Raw genomic sequence first — 16,559 nt, 5'->3', positions numbered from 1 at the left:
ACTCTGATCTTCCCTGGTTTGCACGGGTGATAGACCCCATAGTGTGGGATATACCGGAAGTGTTTAATTCTTTGTCAGGGACCTTTTCTACGTCACCTCTTGAGATGATGTCATCCATGAAGTTTGTGTAGTCCCTGTAGTATGTTTTGTCTTTCTTGAAACTCTTTTCCAGACACTTCAAGCGATGTATTGCACATATTTTTATTGTTTGGTGACTTGGATCTTTCATTACAAAATGGTAATGGCATTTCATAGTGGCCTCTTTTGTTTTGTTTGGTGTTCTCTCTGAGTTTTGCAAGGAACTTCAAGTCTTCTTGAGACACCAGATTATCATCAATGGCTTTTTCATCCCCGGGGAAACCCGGTAGAACGGTACAAAAGAACGCTGCTAGACATGTTAGGCACATTAGAGGACAAAGACAAGTACCATTGGAGAGACTTTGTCAAGTCCCTAACACAGGCCTACAACTAAACCATAAATGACATTACATGGCTGCCTATCGTTCTTGTCCTTGGTACTTACCCTGGCAAAGCTAGTTCAAAGCCCTACTCAGACTATGTCAAGACCCTCCATGAAAACCCCCAAGAAAGCTACACCCTTGCATCTGAACACTCGAGATGGGTGAGAAAATAAAACACATTTTGACAAAAAGATAAGGGCTGCTGATCTCTTTGCTGGTGACAGAGTGCTTGTACATAAACATAAACATTTGAGGGAAGCACAAACTTGCAAAAGGCAGAGAGCAAACCATTTACTCATTGGTGAAACGCATCAAAGACAGTCCCGTTTATGTTGTTAAACCAGAAACTGGAAAAGGTTCCCACCGCACCTTACACAGGGATTTGCTTCTATCTTGTGGTATCTTAGGTGTTACATTCTCTAAAACTCTGATGTCTCTTCCACAATGTCCAAGATGGTCAAATGTGCATGAAGAGACTCATGCCGTTTAGAAGGGGAAGGTGTACCCCGGGTTATTTTACTGTTGGAACTATTTTTTTTTATTTTATAGTGAAAGTCATATTTGACTGTTATGTAAAGTATTGCAACCCACGAAGTGGATGCTATGGAAAGCCAAGATAATGTTGCTACCTGAGAGGTCTGCAAAGGACGTTCCGGATCTGATGACCACCTGTTTACCAGGAGAGTGGTAGGACAAATAAAGGATTTCATATTTTCGTTGGATGATTCGCTCATTTTTTTAATTATTGTTTTACCTGAGATCTCAGACGTTTTTTTTTTGTTACTTTTCATGTAATGATTAATCGTAAGGCAGTTAAAAATTGATTCATATGTATCACGGTTCACATCGATACTGTGAAAATTGAATCGCAGTACTTTTTTTAAACAGCAGAGGGTGCTATATATCCTCTTGTCCAGAAGTATTGGCGGCGGGCGGAAACTGCTACTACTTTCTTTCTGGCCGCCTTCTACTCTTAAACATGTTCATAAATGATTCCTTACCCCTTTAGCACCAAAAGAATATCTGTAATATTACGTGAATATCTGTTAGAGTCACGTTTTTCTATTAGCTCTGTCTGCTCGCGCATGCCAACCGAATACTGGGTTACCAGCGCCCTCTGCTGGTCAAAAAAAATATCTTCCGTAAATACAGTAAAATTACTTTTTTTTTTTTTTTAAAGTCTAATCGTTAAAGCACAAAATACATTTTCAGTTGCACTTTTAAAAATAAAAAGAACTATTATGCAGTTTTGCATTGTTTACTATAGAACCAGAATTTTAATTAATAGGCTTCTTCTTCATTTGTATTATTCCTTTATTTATTTATTTCATTAAAAATGTATTTTTAGTTAAACTGCATTGTTTTGAATAGTTTATCAAGCGATTCTTTTGACAATGAAAAATAAAAAGAAAATAGTACAGTATTTTCCCAAAAAAATGAAGGAAAATTTTTCAGGCATTTGTCTACAGTCCCATTTTGTAAAATAAATCATGAGAATCGTATCGTGAACCCAGTATCGTGAATCGAATCGTATCGGGAGTTGAGTGAATCATTACATCCCTAATATAAATACATAAACCTGATGCATCAGAACTATAAAGAACTATTAAAAAACTATCAAAACTACAAGAACTACTAACTTTCTAAAAAGATTGCATGGATTTCTTTTTTCCTGTTTGAGACAAATATGTGGTTTAAGTCTTTAAATGACACGTTTAGAGAAATATTTGAGGTGTTTAAGTGTTAAAATACACATTATCCTTTCCCCCAATAAAGCATTTGTCAGTGTCCTCTTATAGTGGTTGGAAGTTTATTTTCACTCTATGCAGAGTTACCGTCGCCAATCTCTTTTACAAATCTAAGCTAATTGAGCACTAATCTTGTGTAGATTTTGACTATTTTGTACTTCTGTAAGACCGGAAGAATATAGAATTAGATTTTCTCTGACTACTCAGGGAGAAAGGGTGACATTATGAAAGAGAACTGTAGGTTATTTACATAACCCCGGTTCTCTGAGTAATATGCTGGCAGAGCAAGAATTATTTTATCATTATTATTAATATTATTTAAAACTGTGCCAAATAGCCTTCCCTTTAAAGAATTTACTTTATATTTGATGTAAATCTGTATTGAATACATATTTCTGTATTGAAAACAATATTTGTTACTCAGTATCATATATTTCCAAAATTTCACATCAACTCGAACCACTAAGAATCCTACTTGAATCTGACATTTTTCTTCAACATAAATTTCACCTCCTTGTCTCCCACTACTAATGGTTAAACTGGAATTTCTGCCCTTACTGTCAGAAAACATTTACACCGACGAAGCTTAATGAAATCAACCAAAGCCAAGACTCTCATTCAAAATAGTTTATTGCTTTCATGCAGGAGTCCTATCAAAGTTTACACCACCATAGAAGATGCTTGATTATTTTTTTTCTATACAAATATACTGTATGTAGTCATAAATAGAAGATGAAAGAAAAGGTACAAAGGGAAGGGACGGTACTTAAGTTTGATGCTGATTCACTCATCTAACCCAATGACATGCATCAACATTGCAGTGCATTTAACTGGCAGCAGACAGATGCAAACACACGTAGACTCGTACATTCAAGTGGCATAACCGTTTTACAGCCCTGTCGTGCATAAAAATAAGGTACATATTACTGTTTAAAAAAAGTACCGATTTGAAAGTTCTTTCAACTCAAACCAGCTCTTTGATGTAACAAAGCTGGAGGAGATATACGGTGTCTTTTGCAGCATTTTTTGGTTCTTGGTTGATGAGAGGAAACCAACCTGTCCCTCTGTCTTTGCAATTGACTACAACTACTGAAGTCACCTTTAAAACTGGTACAAAGTTCTTCCTTTGTTGTCACAATGCCAATTGTAGGCATTCTGTAAACATACTGTGCTGATAGCACGGACTCCTTTCTGACATTGTGGATTTGCAGAGCTGTGAAAGTCATCCGTTCCCACGTAAAAACGGCTTGAATTACAAAGGCCTCTGGCATATTTTGGCACTTTAAAAAGTTTGGTTTTGTCCCTCAAATATTTGCTGATAATCCAGTAAAGTCACAGATCCCGAGTATTACAACTTGAAAATGTAATAAGAGCAAAGGGTTTTCTTCGTAATAGTAGCCCTTAACAGCAAATAAGCTATTTCATCATGTGACATGTGATATCATACAGGACAAAAAAAACAGAACATCCGCCCCAAAGAAAGATCTAAAAAATAAAGTCAAGGCTAATCCTTCCTTAAAACGTTGTATAACTGGGTAATTTGGTGAGTATTTCAATGCCCAATGTTTGGATTGGAGATTAACCTAATTTTTCACACAAACCCTGATAAAAATAAACATTATAAACTTCAGACCAAACCTTCAATGTTGTATATAAATGGTCCTTAAGTAACTACTGATATAAAGCAAATACCTAACACCAAGTAAACAAGCTCCATTTTGTTACAAATACAAGTACCTTTATTTGCGTCTCATCAATGTTGTGAAAATCCCTCAGATGAAGTCTTACAGGTTTTAATGCCGCACAGTATTTCTTTTTTTGACAGCCAAAGTTGGACTGTGAGATCCCCGAATGTGTTAAAGACAGGAAAGCTCAGATCCATCACTACAACTATGATGTGTTATGGTGCCACAGGATGTGTGCGCATTCACTTTGGTTGGAGTTTAGGTAGTAGTTAAAGAAATAGCAAGGATAACGACAACCAAGCAAAGCATTCAGTCAAACCAAAGTGAATACATGCAAAATCTTTGAGAGCAAGAAAAGAAAACCCCATTGAGGTTTTGTCCACACATAGCCGGGTAGCTGCTAAAACAAATAGATTTTTCTATGGTTTAGACTGTCATCTACACGAAAACGCAGGATAAAGTTCTTAAAAACGGGACTTTTGGAAAACTCCGACCAAAGTGAAGACTTGGGAAACCTCCGGTTTTGCATTTGAGTGTGGACATACATCAGAGTTTTAAGTTTCCAAACATCACTGTCTGACATCTAATGAATATACATCATTTGTGGGCGACATGGATACTGTGCTACTTGAATCGCTACAGGTGCTTTTTGGCTGCCTGTTGGTAGGAGTTCAACTACTGCCAGGGTTCCCACACTTTTGTCACAATGACTTTTTAAAACTCTTCCAAAATATATACCAAATTTCTGAACTGCTAAGATTTATTCAAGACCACTCGAGCGTAAACATTAGCAAACTAGTTTACATACAGTAAACTCACTGATGCTGATGCAGCACTTTCACTTTGAGATAACGCTTAACATCTTTGGGGTTTAATATATTTTAAACAAAACTTTTCCAAAATAGTTCAATTATTCCATGACTTTTCAAGACTGGAAAATTGTTTTATCAAATTCCATAACTTTTCCAGGAATTTCACGACCGTGACACTGTACTGCTTCTCCTTGAGAAGCAAAGGAGTGCGCTCCAGTCTGCAATTGTAGATGGAAAAAACCTCCCTCCACTTTGACGTCATGCTGGCCGTCAAAGACTCCGTCAGCAATTATGGATCAGACCTGGACACATTTCCAGTTGGTGGGACAACTTTGAGAACGAAGTCGTCATCCCAAATGAGTGGCGTGAAAACTTCTGCATGTCCCCGTATTCCCTCCTTCCCTCCCTCATATAGAGGGACAGGCCACTTAATGCGAATACCTTGCACCCTGTACTACTTATATTTGGCTGATTAGGGTAGATTATGCAAAACAAAATATTGTAATTTATAGACTATAAGCCGGTACTTTTTTCCTCACACTTTGAACCCTGTGGCTTAAACAATGACGCGGCTAAACTGTGGATTTTTCCCGGTTTGATAAGCTTCATGCTGCCACAAAATTGAGCTCTGTCACATTAGACCAGGTGGAACAATGAAATTAACACTAAATTGTTTTTGCTCACACAATAATTCTGATCACTCATTTTGTCACGATGCACACTGCCTCGTCATAACAACAGAAATGTTGTCAGAGAGAGAGAGCAAGCGCTCGCTGCAGCGTGGATGAACAGGATAAGGATAAACAGCATAAAGTTGTTAAATCCCTGCGTAAGGTTTGTTCAGGATCGATTGGTGCTCTGGACTGAGGCTGATGGACGTGCTTCCGTAAGGAGGACGGACAGATGGAGATCAGAACATCCTGGATACAGGCTGTCTACAGTAAAAGTCAGACAACTTGTAATAGTAGCATAACAGCATAAAGTTGCCAAATCACCACATTAGATTTCTTCAGAAGCCATCGCGTCCGTATATTGCGGCCTATGTTAGGCTGCGGCATTTGTGTGGATTTTTCTTTAAAAAAATGCTAAATTATTGTAATGCGGCCAATAAAATAGTTTACGGTATGCATTTACGCAACATTGGGTTACCGACCCCGGCCTTTTCTCCAGACCCTAAGCCCTTCGAGTTGACTATTGCTGTAATTTGCGCTACATAAATAAATGAATTGAATTTGGTTTGTCCAAACAGGTCATCTCAAACACTGTTAGGCAGATGTGCAGCTATAGCGGTGCACTTGAGACCACAATACCTAAAGCTGCCAACATTAGAGAGTGACGTTCATTCACTTGTGGCTAGCACATTCATGCAGTTTTGTGTGGATGGATTTTTTTTTTTTTTTTTTTAAACGGTGTGGACGTAACTTTTTTTTTTTTTTTAACAGAGGAGGGTGGATATCCATTTATAAAAAATACCCAGCTACGTGTGGACAAGGCCTAAGACTGGCATCGTTTCTGCTGAATAAATAATACTTTACATTTTGATATACAAACAGACCCAATCCCTACTCAATCCAGATAAGCAACATTGGCAAAATAAGCAGATAAAGCTGAACACCTGTGAGTTTCCACAAAGTGTGGCTAAAAAAATAAAAGATGTGACGGCAGCAAACATTGCCATCAATTGACCAAAAAAAATTAAACAAATCCAAAACACTTTTTACAGACTGGACAGAAGCAGTCCATCTGCAGATCCTGCAGGTCTTATTTCTTCTGTTTCTTGAAAATTTTGAAGGTGTTTTTCTTGCGGCTGGCGGTGGAATCCGTGTCTTCCCCTGTTGAGCCGCTGTCTTCCTCTAGGGGGCTTTTTTTGGAGGACAGATGTGGTATGCGGCTGTTGGCTTTGGAGGCTGGAGCCACCACTGTTTGTCCACCTGTAGGCGATGGAGTGTCCGGTTCGGTGGAGTAAGGGCTGAGGGAGCGAGACGACTCCGACAAGCTGTTAATCTCCCCGTAGCTGGGTGACTTCTCCAAGCCGTACATCTTTTTCATCACTATGGGGCTGTCGGAGACGAGCTCTGCGGGACCCACGTCATGAACTCGGTTGCCTCCATTTGATGTAAGAGAGTAAAGTGAGACGGTGTCATCAGCGCGGTTGGAGAAGCCATGCATGAGAGAGGTGGGTTTGATAAGGAGGCCTTTGGTGCTGTAAGCAGCCAGACGATCACCAACTTGAGAGAGGGACAAGGACGAGTCGGAGTCTGAGCGGTTTAGGTCTCTGCAAAGAAAACGACACACAAATTAAAAAAAAAAGAAAATATGCAAAAAACAGAGGCACACAGGTGACATGGAGAAGCCTTGCATCTTTGCATGCTTGGGTTTGTCTACACATCAAAGCCAATGGACACGCACAGCGCAGACTCGACACTGGAACTCCACATTTATTAGTTGAGAAGAACACTGAGAAGGTTGTAAAAACAGGATCAGTTTGGAATCATGAAAGTTGAAAAAGAAATGTCAACAGTGTGAAAAGAAACGCAGCAGGCGGTGATAATCATGGTTGAGGTCAAGTTGTAATTGCGTAATTGATAATTAATTACAATTATGGCGAAATTCGGGACGAAGTCCCAGAATGGGACAAAGGGACTAGGTTAATGCTAATGCTAGGTAAATGCTATTGCTAGGTAATGCTAATGCTAGGTAAATGCTAATGCAGACTTTAGTTAATGCTAGGCTATTGCTAGCGAATGTAAATGGTAGGCAAATTATATTTCCAGGTTAAAGCTAATGCTAGATTAATGTTATTGTTAGGCTAATGCTAATGCCAGGTTATTGTTAATTCTAGGCTAATGCTAATGTTAGGTTAATGTTATTGCTAGGCTAATGCTATTACTAGGTTAATGTTATTGCTAGGCTAAAGCAAAGGAGATGAAGCTGTGTTGGAGCTGCAGGGTTCCCAGGCCAGGTGGGTGGGCCTTGACGAGGCTGTGGCGGAACCAGCCGGGGAACGGAAGGTCTTGCCACTTTAAACTGCAGACCCCGAGGAGCAGCCTGAGGGAAAGCCCTTTGTCACTCTGGTGGAGACTTTTTCTCCTCGCAGCGCCACTGCATTGAAGACAAAGCGGAGCCGAAAATCCCTTTGGGAACAACGGGTGGGATACAGGATGTCGCTCTTTTCTGCGTCAGACAGTTTGACGAAGTCAAGCCAGCTGGCTCATTTCTGGACAACCATGTTGCTCATCACCTTTCCCATACCCTGCATGGAGCAGCGTTGGGTGCGGAGTGACGTCGGCAACCGTGGATATTTTCCCCATTTTTACAGGGTCCTGAGACAGGGCGAGATCTTCACAGAGTTCAGCCTGATAGGCAGTGAGGAGAGAGAGGACATTCTGCGACCTGACTGAGAGAGCAGCAAAAGCATATGTCCTACCAAACAGGTCTGACTGAAAACGGTCCACTCAATGGCAACACGGGCCTCCGGGGGACAGGCAGGCAGTCGAGGAAGCAGGTGAGCCGCAACGAGGGGCTCCATTGGCGGCATGCGATCCAGTCCGAGGCTCTCCATCGCCTCACAGTCGACGGATGAAGTACCTGACAGAGGTTTTCCCGGTGAACCGACGGTCCTTTCAGGGGCACGCTACCTCAACGAGCAGCAAAGGAAAGACAGGAAGGATTTGTCTCGGAGTGCCCTTCGAAAAAGGAAGCTTCTTTCGTTCGTAGCGGTACCTGGTGTTTTCAGTCACTACGGTGGGCCACAAAATAGCCAGCCGTGCGGCAGCGCGTTTACACACGTCCATTGTGTCAAGGCTGGGATATCCTCCCAGAGGAGACGGGCGTGGAGCCCTCCATTCCCTCCTGGGAGGTAAAAAAAGGCGGCAGAACGCTCGCCCCAAGTCGGGGTGATGAAATGTTTGTCGTCCTCAATCACACCCGAGCCGAGAGGGTCAGAGGAGTCTTCATCAAACTCTCCATAGTCAATTACAAGGACATCCTCGTGAAGTGGGGAGGGGGTCGCCAAGTCGAGCTGGGAACCTCAGCTGGAACCCTGAGCAGGTTCCATCAGCGGAGTCTCTACTTCACTCGCTTCTACAAGGACATCGTGAGGGGGGAAGGAGTCCTGCTCAGACAGGCGTGCCAGTCTCCTGTGGAGGCTCCATGTGTTAAACATGGCGCAGTGCTTACACGAGCCCAGAGTTTTAACTGCCAGACCCAGGAAGTTGGAGCAGACTTTGTGCCTGTCCTTAGTGGAGATTTTACCCCCACATGAATGGAGGCGAGCCACAGAGCATCCCACTCCCTCGGTGAGAGAGGCCTTAGCTTCCATCACCACGTGACGCAGTTAGGAGAGCAGCTTGCGCTACCACGAGGCAACTAGCCCAGGTGCTAGCAGGGATGCAGGCCAACATGTACTGGACTTTCAAGAGACGTCAAGGACAGTGTTGGTTTTCGAGACAGCAGCTTTCGCTTTCGTCCAAAGCTCGGATACTGTAGTATCTAGAGCTGGGGCTGGGCTACACACTTTCGTGAGAGCCCAGAGGGAGGACCGACGTGCGCACGGGCCCGTGGGCGCCGAGGGTAGTGGGACCAAGATGACAGCAAGATGTGCTGAAGTAAACACACTGGCCTTGTGGCAAGGAGCGTGCAGCGGGGCTAATACCGGAGTGAAAGAGCCGCTGGGGACCAACGTGTGCCGGAGCAACAGCGTTGGGAGGAGCTATCAGCCGGAGCACAGGCCCGGAGGTTCTCTACCTTTCAGCAGTGAAGGACGGCACCTACCAAGCAAGGCAAGGTAAGCGCTGTGTTTTACCTACTTCTCGACCTGTTGTGGTCCAGAGCAGGTGCTAGTTCTGCTAGTTCGACTGGAATAAAGAGAGTCCACCTGTGGACAGTTAAACTGGCAAAATAAAAAAAAAGCGAGATAGCTGAGAGGAGAAGGGGTGGTTGAATGGTGCACGTCTGTCCGTGTCCTTCTTTTATAGGAGGTGGGTGACCCCTCAGCGGATGGACGTGCTTCACTGGGCAATCAGGATTGGCAGATTCAAATAAATGCTTCTGAGGAAAGCAGACAGAGGTTGCATCCTATAGTGAGACATCTCACGAAATATTACAAAATAGAACCGAAAGCTAACACGAGGAAGGTTAACTTTTATTAGGTTATTTATTTCAGGCTCATTAATTGTGATTAATTGTAATTTAACTTTAGTAATTGGGAACACAATTGTAATTTACTTTCTCAGAATAAGAATAATTGTAATTGAATTGTAATTTTTGTTTTTTTTTTAAAATGCTGGTCACAGTAATCATTATATAATTGTATGTAATTGAACATGGGTAATTGAAAACGTAAATGTAATTGACCCCAACCCTGGTGAACACACACACACACACACACACAAAAGTGTGGAGATACAAAGTGTGATGGGTACCCAAGGCTGCCGCTGCAAGTGGAGTCAATTTTGGAGGCGTCTGAGAATGTGAAATCTGGAATGGGGTCCATGGGCTGGAAAGAAGCATGATATGCATGGGAGGAATGAGGAGCTGCGCCACCACCCACAGAGCTGGGAAGGCAAGAGGAAGAGGAGGACAAGGGCGAAGGTTTGGGGCTTAAAGTGCAGATGATGGATGGGTGAGAGACGGCCGAGGACAGAGGCGGGAGGGGGAGGGAGTCGAGGTGGCCGAAAGACTGGCTCCGAGCCTGAGCGAAGTTGGACCTAGACCGGGGAGGGTGGGGGGGGGTCCCCTCTAACTGTTGCCCAGACAAGAGGCAACTCTCTACCAACCTCTGGGAGCCAGTGGCCAGCTGGGGGTCAATGTGGCGCTGACGCAGGGACATCAGACTGGGAGCTGTAGGCACAAAACAACAGCGTTATTAGCAAACAGTCTCATCCATCCAGGGAAAGTCGGTGGAAAGATTTTCAGATTTTTAAGAGGAAGATACTAAAACCCGAAAACATTTCAGAGACAGAGTAAATTCTGCCCCGTACGGCATGCACGGACTGTAATATCACTAAAACCACTAGCTCTAATAACTGGTACAATGATAAACTTGCTGATATTACGTTACGTTGACTAAACTCACCCTTACACCCACACTTAACCAACATCACTCTGTAATACACACGTGCTCAAACTAACCAATAACATGATAACGTATCGCATTAAAGTAACATGTTAAACTTGAAACTAACATTTTAAACTAATACGTTAAACATGTTAAATTTTAAACAAACATGCTAAACTAACATGGTAAACTAATAGATTTAACTATTATGTAAAACTAACCTGTTAAACTTGAAACTAACCTGTTAAACCAACAAGTTAAACTTTAAACTAACATGTTAAACCAACAAGTTAAACTTTAAACTAACATGTTAAACTAATACGTTTAACTAAAATGTTAAACTAATATGTTTAACATGTTAAACATTAAGCTAACACATTAAACTAATACTCTAGCTGTTATGCTAACATGTAACAATTGTTAAACTTTGCATTCAGTACAAGGCAGAATTTACTCCGTCTCCTGTAGCCTATGTCTCTGAAATGTTTCCAGGTTTTAGTATCTCCCTTTTTTAAGACTTACTTGTATTTAAATCATGCATTAAAAAAATAAATAAATAAAAATCTCAGCACTTTTTTTTTTTTTCTTTCCTTTCAAATGATTAAATAAGTTTTAAAAAATCTAAAAGACTAAAGGTTTTGAACAGGAAAGCAGTTAATTTGTAGCATTTTAATACAAACCATTAAAAAGGGGGGAACAAACACAGGGAACCACGATTGTACGATTTAGAAGGAGAATGTGTGATAGTAAACCAAAGTCAGAGGTCATTTCAGATGAACACAGCAGGGAGAAGGATGAGGTCCCCCTTTTTTAGTTGTGTGTATCTGCAGCATTAGGTTAACATTACAGCTCTGAGTGGCTTTTAAAAGGTCAGAGAAGGGCGGGAACAGAATAGGACTGAGGAGCGAACTGGATCGTGAGTATAAATGGCCAACCGGGATATTTCCACATGGACTGGTAGTCAGAACCAAAGGACCACAGGTCACTTGCTCGCCGCTCCAAACGCCAGCTGCCATCTGTAGTTTGTGCCAGTGAGGCAGCAGTGAGAGGGGGAGGAAATAAGGAGTGGGAAATAATTGTCATTTACTGTCATGTGATCAGAGTTGGGGTCAATTATAATTGTAATTGCATAATTGATAATTAATTACAATTGCAGCATAATTATAATTGTAATTTTAAAAATCTGTTGCTGTTTTAATGGTAATCAAATAGTAATTGAGTTCAGATAACTGATTAGGTAATTGCCATGAGAATTCTAAAAAAACATGTCAATCATTATTTAACGCTAAACTGGTGAACCCTGTTATAGTTCATACATATGTACAGTTCTATACATGTGTAGTTAATTATTAAGCTTTCCCACATTTTACCATTTAAAAAATTTAAATCTAGGGGTATACTAAATCAAAAAATGGCACAGACTCCCACACCAAAAATACTAATACCAATATTTAATTGATTAGGAAGCCTAACAAGGTAACCAATAGATAGGAAAGAAATTAGATAAATATTTGTTTTTAGTGTGTTTTACAGCTAATTTAGGACCCGTTATCATAAGAGATGCTAACAGAAAGCTAACACAAGAGGAAGGCAAACTTTTATTAGGTTATTTAGTTCAGGCTCAGTAATTGTGATTTACTTTCTGAGGATAAAATAAACATTATAATGTAATTGAAACTGGAAAAAAATACTGGTCACTGTAATCTTTATTTAATTCCAATTGAACACGAGTAATTGAAGACGTAACTGTAATTGACCCCAACATTGGCTGTGGTGATGATAAATTAGCAACGGGACAATATTAAAATAGTGCAAATGAGTCGGAATGTCCCGAGTAGTCGGAAGAATTAGATCTGAATTATTTCACACTATATTTAATAAATAAACATGATCGGCTTTGCTCATTTTTTCCCCCCAATAATAACCTCAATTAGCATCAGTAGCATCATTTGGAAAATGGGTGGATAACGATCTGTAGCAGCCTTTGTGGATCAAAAAAATACTCAAAAACTAAAACTTTGTGGGAGACATTCCTACTAAAAAGCATTTTTGGTATCTTGCGAGTTGGCAATAACAAAAAAATAACAAAACACACTCACTCCAAATACGTCAGCACAAAAACATGTTGTCATTAAGAGGTGTATTTTTTTTTAAACAGTTCAGTTTGCAGATCATTCACATGAGCTTTTAGGCTCAGCAATCAATTACCTGAGAGTCGAGTAAACACCTTGAACAATAAACAAAAAGCTTTCAAGTAGAATTGTGTATTAAAAAAAAAACAAAAAACAAAAAAGATGCGAGTTAACGTTGTACAAATGTAAAACGACAATCACAGACATTGCAGATCTCAGATAAATGTGCAATGGTAATAAAATGTCCAAATTTTCATGTGGGTTGGTTTTTGGGTTTCCCCAGCAAGGTCTTGGAAGGTTTAGGGACTCGTTTGCTAATCCCCAATGACTGGCCAAGAGATTCAGATGAACTCTTACATTGCAGAGTTCCAGGCACGATATCCTCCTCCAAGTCTTCCATGTCATCGGTCATGATGAAGTGCTGCGGAGTCGCTCGGCCGCCCATGAAGCTGGGGTCGAGGTTGAGTGCTGAGGCGAGGGAGGGGAGGCCCGGGTTGTTTACAATGGTGAATCCTGTGAGGAACTCAATTTGCTGCCAGCGATGTAGCCGCTCCCGCAGAGCAGCAGTCACTTCGCCGAGCGCTTGTCTGAACAATGTCAAGAAAACTTCATTAGGACGATAATTAAATTATAATTATTCTGGATTAGGAAACACAATAACCGTAATTTCCAGTCTATAAACTGCTATTTTTTTTCCCACGTTTTGAACCCTGCGGCTTAAACAGGGTTCACATACACTATTCACAATGATTTTTCAAAACTTTTCAAAAATATTTTACCAAATTTCCATGACTTAGTTCTGAAGCGCTAAGATCTTTTTCTTCGTATGCATTTCCTGGTTTTTAGCGTACCCAGCTGAAAAAATCTTACCTACAAGTTTAATAAATGAGGCGAAGAGAGTGATTTTGCGTGAATTTGAGGGATCTTGTGATTCCCGCTCAATTATGCTGCCGGTATGCAGCACTTTCACTTACAGATATTGCTCAACATCTTTGGGGTTAAACATATATTAAACATTAAAATAAAATAGACTATATTTCCCAAACTTTTCAAAAACAGTTAAAATATTTCATTACTTTCCAACACTGGAAAATAGTTTTTTTCAAACTCAAATTTTCCAGGAACTTCATGACTGTGGGGACCCTGCTTAAACAATGGCACGGCTAATTTGTGGATTTTTTTTCTGGTTTTCAAGCTTCATGCCGCCACAAAATTAAGCTACGTCACATTAGACCAGGTGGACTAATGAAAAGTAACATTAAATCGTTCGCACTCCCATTGAATCATTCTGATCAGTCATTTTGTCATGAAGACAATCTCATCATGGCAAAGACTCAGATAAATGTTGTCAGAAGCTGGATTTCCATGACAGATTTTCGCAAAATAAAAGCTATATTTCTAAATGTCGACAAAGTATAATTGTGCTTTGAACAACTTTCCATTGAATGTTGCTTTGGGCAGGAGTCTCGTAATTCCCATGAAATCTCACCCTTTGCTACAGAAAGACAGATGCTCTAAACCTCCTTATAACACTCGGTATTCCTTTATTGTTTCACATCTAAAGTGGCAGTAATGATTTCTAAGTATAAAGCAAAGAAATGTCCCACTCTCATTCTGTTTGCACGTACCACGCCATGTTTTCTCGGAGAGAAGTGGTCATGTGACATGACGTACATTTCAATATCGAAACATCTGAAAAACCTCCTCATGAAATCATCAAAACTTTTTAGTGATATTTGAGTGTTTTTACGAAATTCAGGTATTTCCATCACCAGTTTTTATTGCGCTCTAAATTTTGCGCATGTCGAAAAGTAATGGAAACCCAGCTAGAGAGAAAGACAGCGCTGTGGCAGCCTGTATGTAGTAAAAGTCAGCCAGTTTGTAATACAAGAAAACACATGGCTTAAAGTTGTTAAAGGCCGATGGAGAATCTTACGTAAGGAGGAAGGACAGACGAATATGGAGCGGATGTATTCAGGCTGTTCTGATCTCTGCTTCATCTACAGTAAAAATAGCCAGAATCACCACGTTGGATTTCTTTAGAAGCAATCGCATCCGTATTCTGACTCTGAGTCTGGACTCGCTGTTATCGTTCTACGGTTGTTCGCGGTAAGAAGAACGGATGAAGCGGTGTATCAGTCTGGTTTAAGTAAAAAGTAAGGCTGCACAAATAATCAAATTTTAATCGTGATCACGATCCTAGCCTCCACAACCTGACCAACCATCCACACACAGGATGGAGATCTTACCTGACTCGAGCCCAACAGAACCAAATGGGTTGGGCTGGTTTCAGACACACATGTAGGTCACATCAGCTGCGCGCTGCTTGCTGCCCCGTGTGCGTCAATGCACACACACCGCGTGTGACTCTCAGCAACAAGCTGACATGATAATACTTAGTTAACGTAACGTGGAAGTGCACACGAGTCAAGAAAACTGGTCAGTTTTAGGGTTTTTTAGGTAGGGAGGGAGCTCGTGTTGCATGTATCGACACAACCCGATTAATTTAATGACATAAGTACCTAATTAGCTTGTATTGATTCATTAATCCAGCAGACATTAACAAGCTGCTGTTTCTGGCTCAAACCCTGTAGGCTTAAGCCTAATTTTCTTAATTTTTCTTTACACGCTATAATTGTTTTCAAAGAGCTGCACTGTGTAACAGTGTATTTATAGTTAGCCCAAAGTAATTGAAAAAAATGTGGGTAAATGTTATAGTATTTGTCATTATTCCTGTTTAAAGCTTTTCTTTTGCACTCTAAACTATTCATATATTGTTTGTTAAAAAGTAATTAGACAAAAATACAGATGTTTTTTGTAACATGATGAATAATCGTGGTTAATATTTGACATCAAATAATCGTGATTATTTGGTAAAATATCGTGCAGCCGTAGTAAGAAGGCACAATAAAAAGCTGTAAATAGACTGATATGTAGATGTGGGGCACTGAGGAGACAACTTCATGTGGAGAAGGAAACTTATCAGTTGAAACACAGAAATCTCCGTTAAACCTAACATGAGTATCGCGGCCCGTTTATCTGCCTGTTCTGATTGACTGAGTCGTTTGAAGGGCACCCTCATCAGCCAATGTGTTAATTTTTCCTGGAAAATTGCTAAATTGTACTTTATAGCCCAGAAATTACGGTAATAGCAAACAGGACGAAATATTTCTCTTTCAAATTGACTGCTTCAGACTCACTTGGCTGCCAATATTTTATGGTCAACGTCATCCAAGGAGGAACTGTGAGCTACATGGAAGGTCCCGAACAAAGTGTTTCTCTTTTTCTTTATCTTCTCTGCCTGTAAATACAGAGGTACATTTAAAACAATGCCAATATTGTTTCAACTCTATAAATAGAAAAAAATTCCATACAATTCAATACAAAGACCAGAGTTTATTTAAATAAAGTCCAGATAATATTATTCATTTTATATCAATTATGATTTTAACAGAGGTGTAAACAATACTGATATATCCTACTCAAGAATAACTACTGTTACTTGATTGAAATTGTACTCAATATTAACTTATCTAGTTTGCTTTATAATCCAAACAAAAACAATCAGCTAAATAAAACAATAGAAAAACATAAAATTAATGACTTGTGAGTAATGTGTGTTTGTGTCATCATTTTTTGTGTTTTTCTCGTCATTTTCTGTAA

General features: G+C 40.3%; 1 protein-coding gene across 2 annotated transcripts in view; it reads right to left on the bottom strand.

The window, feature by feature from the left end:
- Positions 1–3,925: 3,925 nt before the first annotated feature.
- Positions 3,926–16,559, bottom strand: part of stim1a (stromal interaction molecule 1a) — a 42,919-nt gene continuing 30,285 nt past the window's right edge. The window contains exons 10-13 of one of the 2 annotated variants that reach the window (XM_028464096.1): positions 16,097–16,197; positions 13,254–13,483; positions 10,130–10,547; positions 3,926–6,981 (exon numbers count right to left, since the gene is read on the bottom strand). In XM_028464096.1, coding sequence (XP_028319897.1) covers positions 6,468–6,981; positions 10,130–10,547; positions 13,254–13,483; positions 16,097–16,197 — 1,263 coding nt within the window. In that variant the 3' untranslated portion in view covers positions 3,926–6,467. The remainder of the gene's footprint in view (positions 6,982–10,129; positions 10,548–13,253; positions 13,484–16,096; positions 16,198–16,559) is intronic. The other variant, XM_028464097.1, reaches the window with a different exon arrangement.

The sequence above is a fragment of the Gouania willdenowi genome, chromosome 13, assembly GCF_900634775.1.
Source record: "Gouania willdenowi chromosome 13, fGouWil2.1, whole genome shotgun sequence".
NCBI classification, from domain to species: Eukaryota; Metazoa; Chordata; class Actinopteri; order Blenniiformes; family Gobiesocidae; genus Gouania; species Gouania willdenowi.
This window is presented reverse-complemented; position numbering and strand designations above follow the sequence as displayed.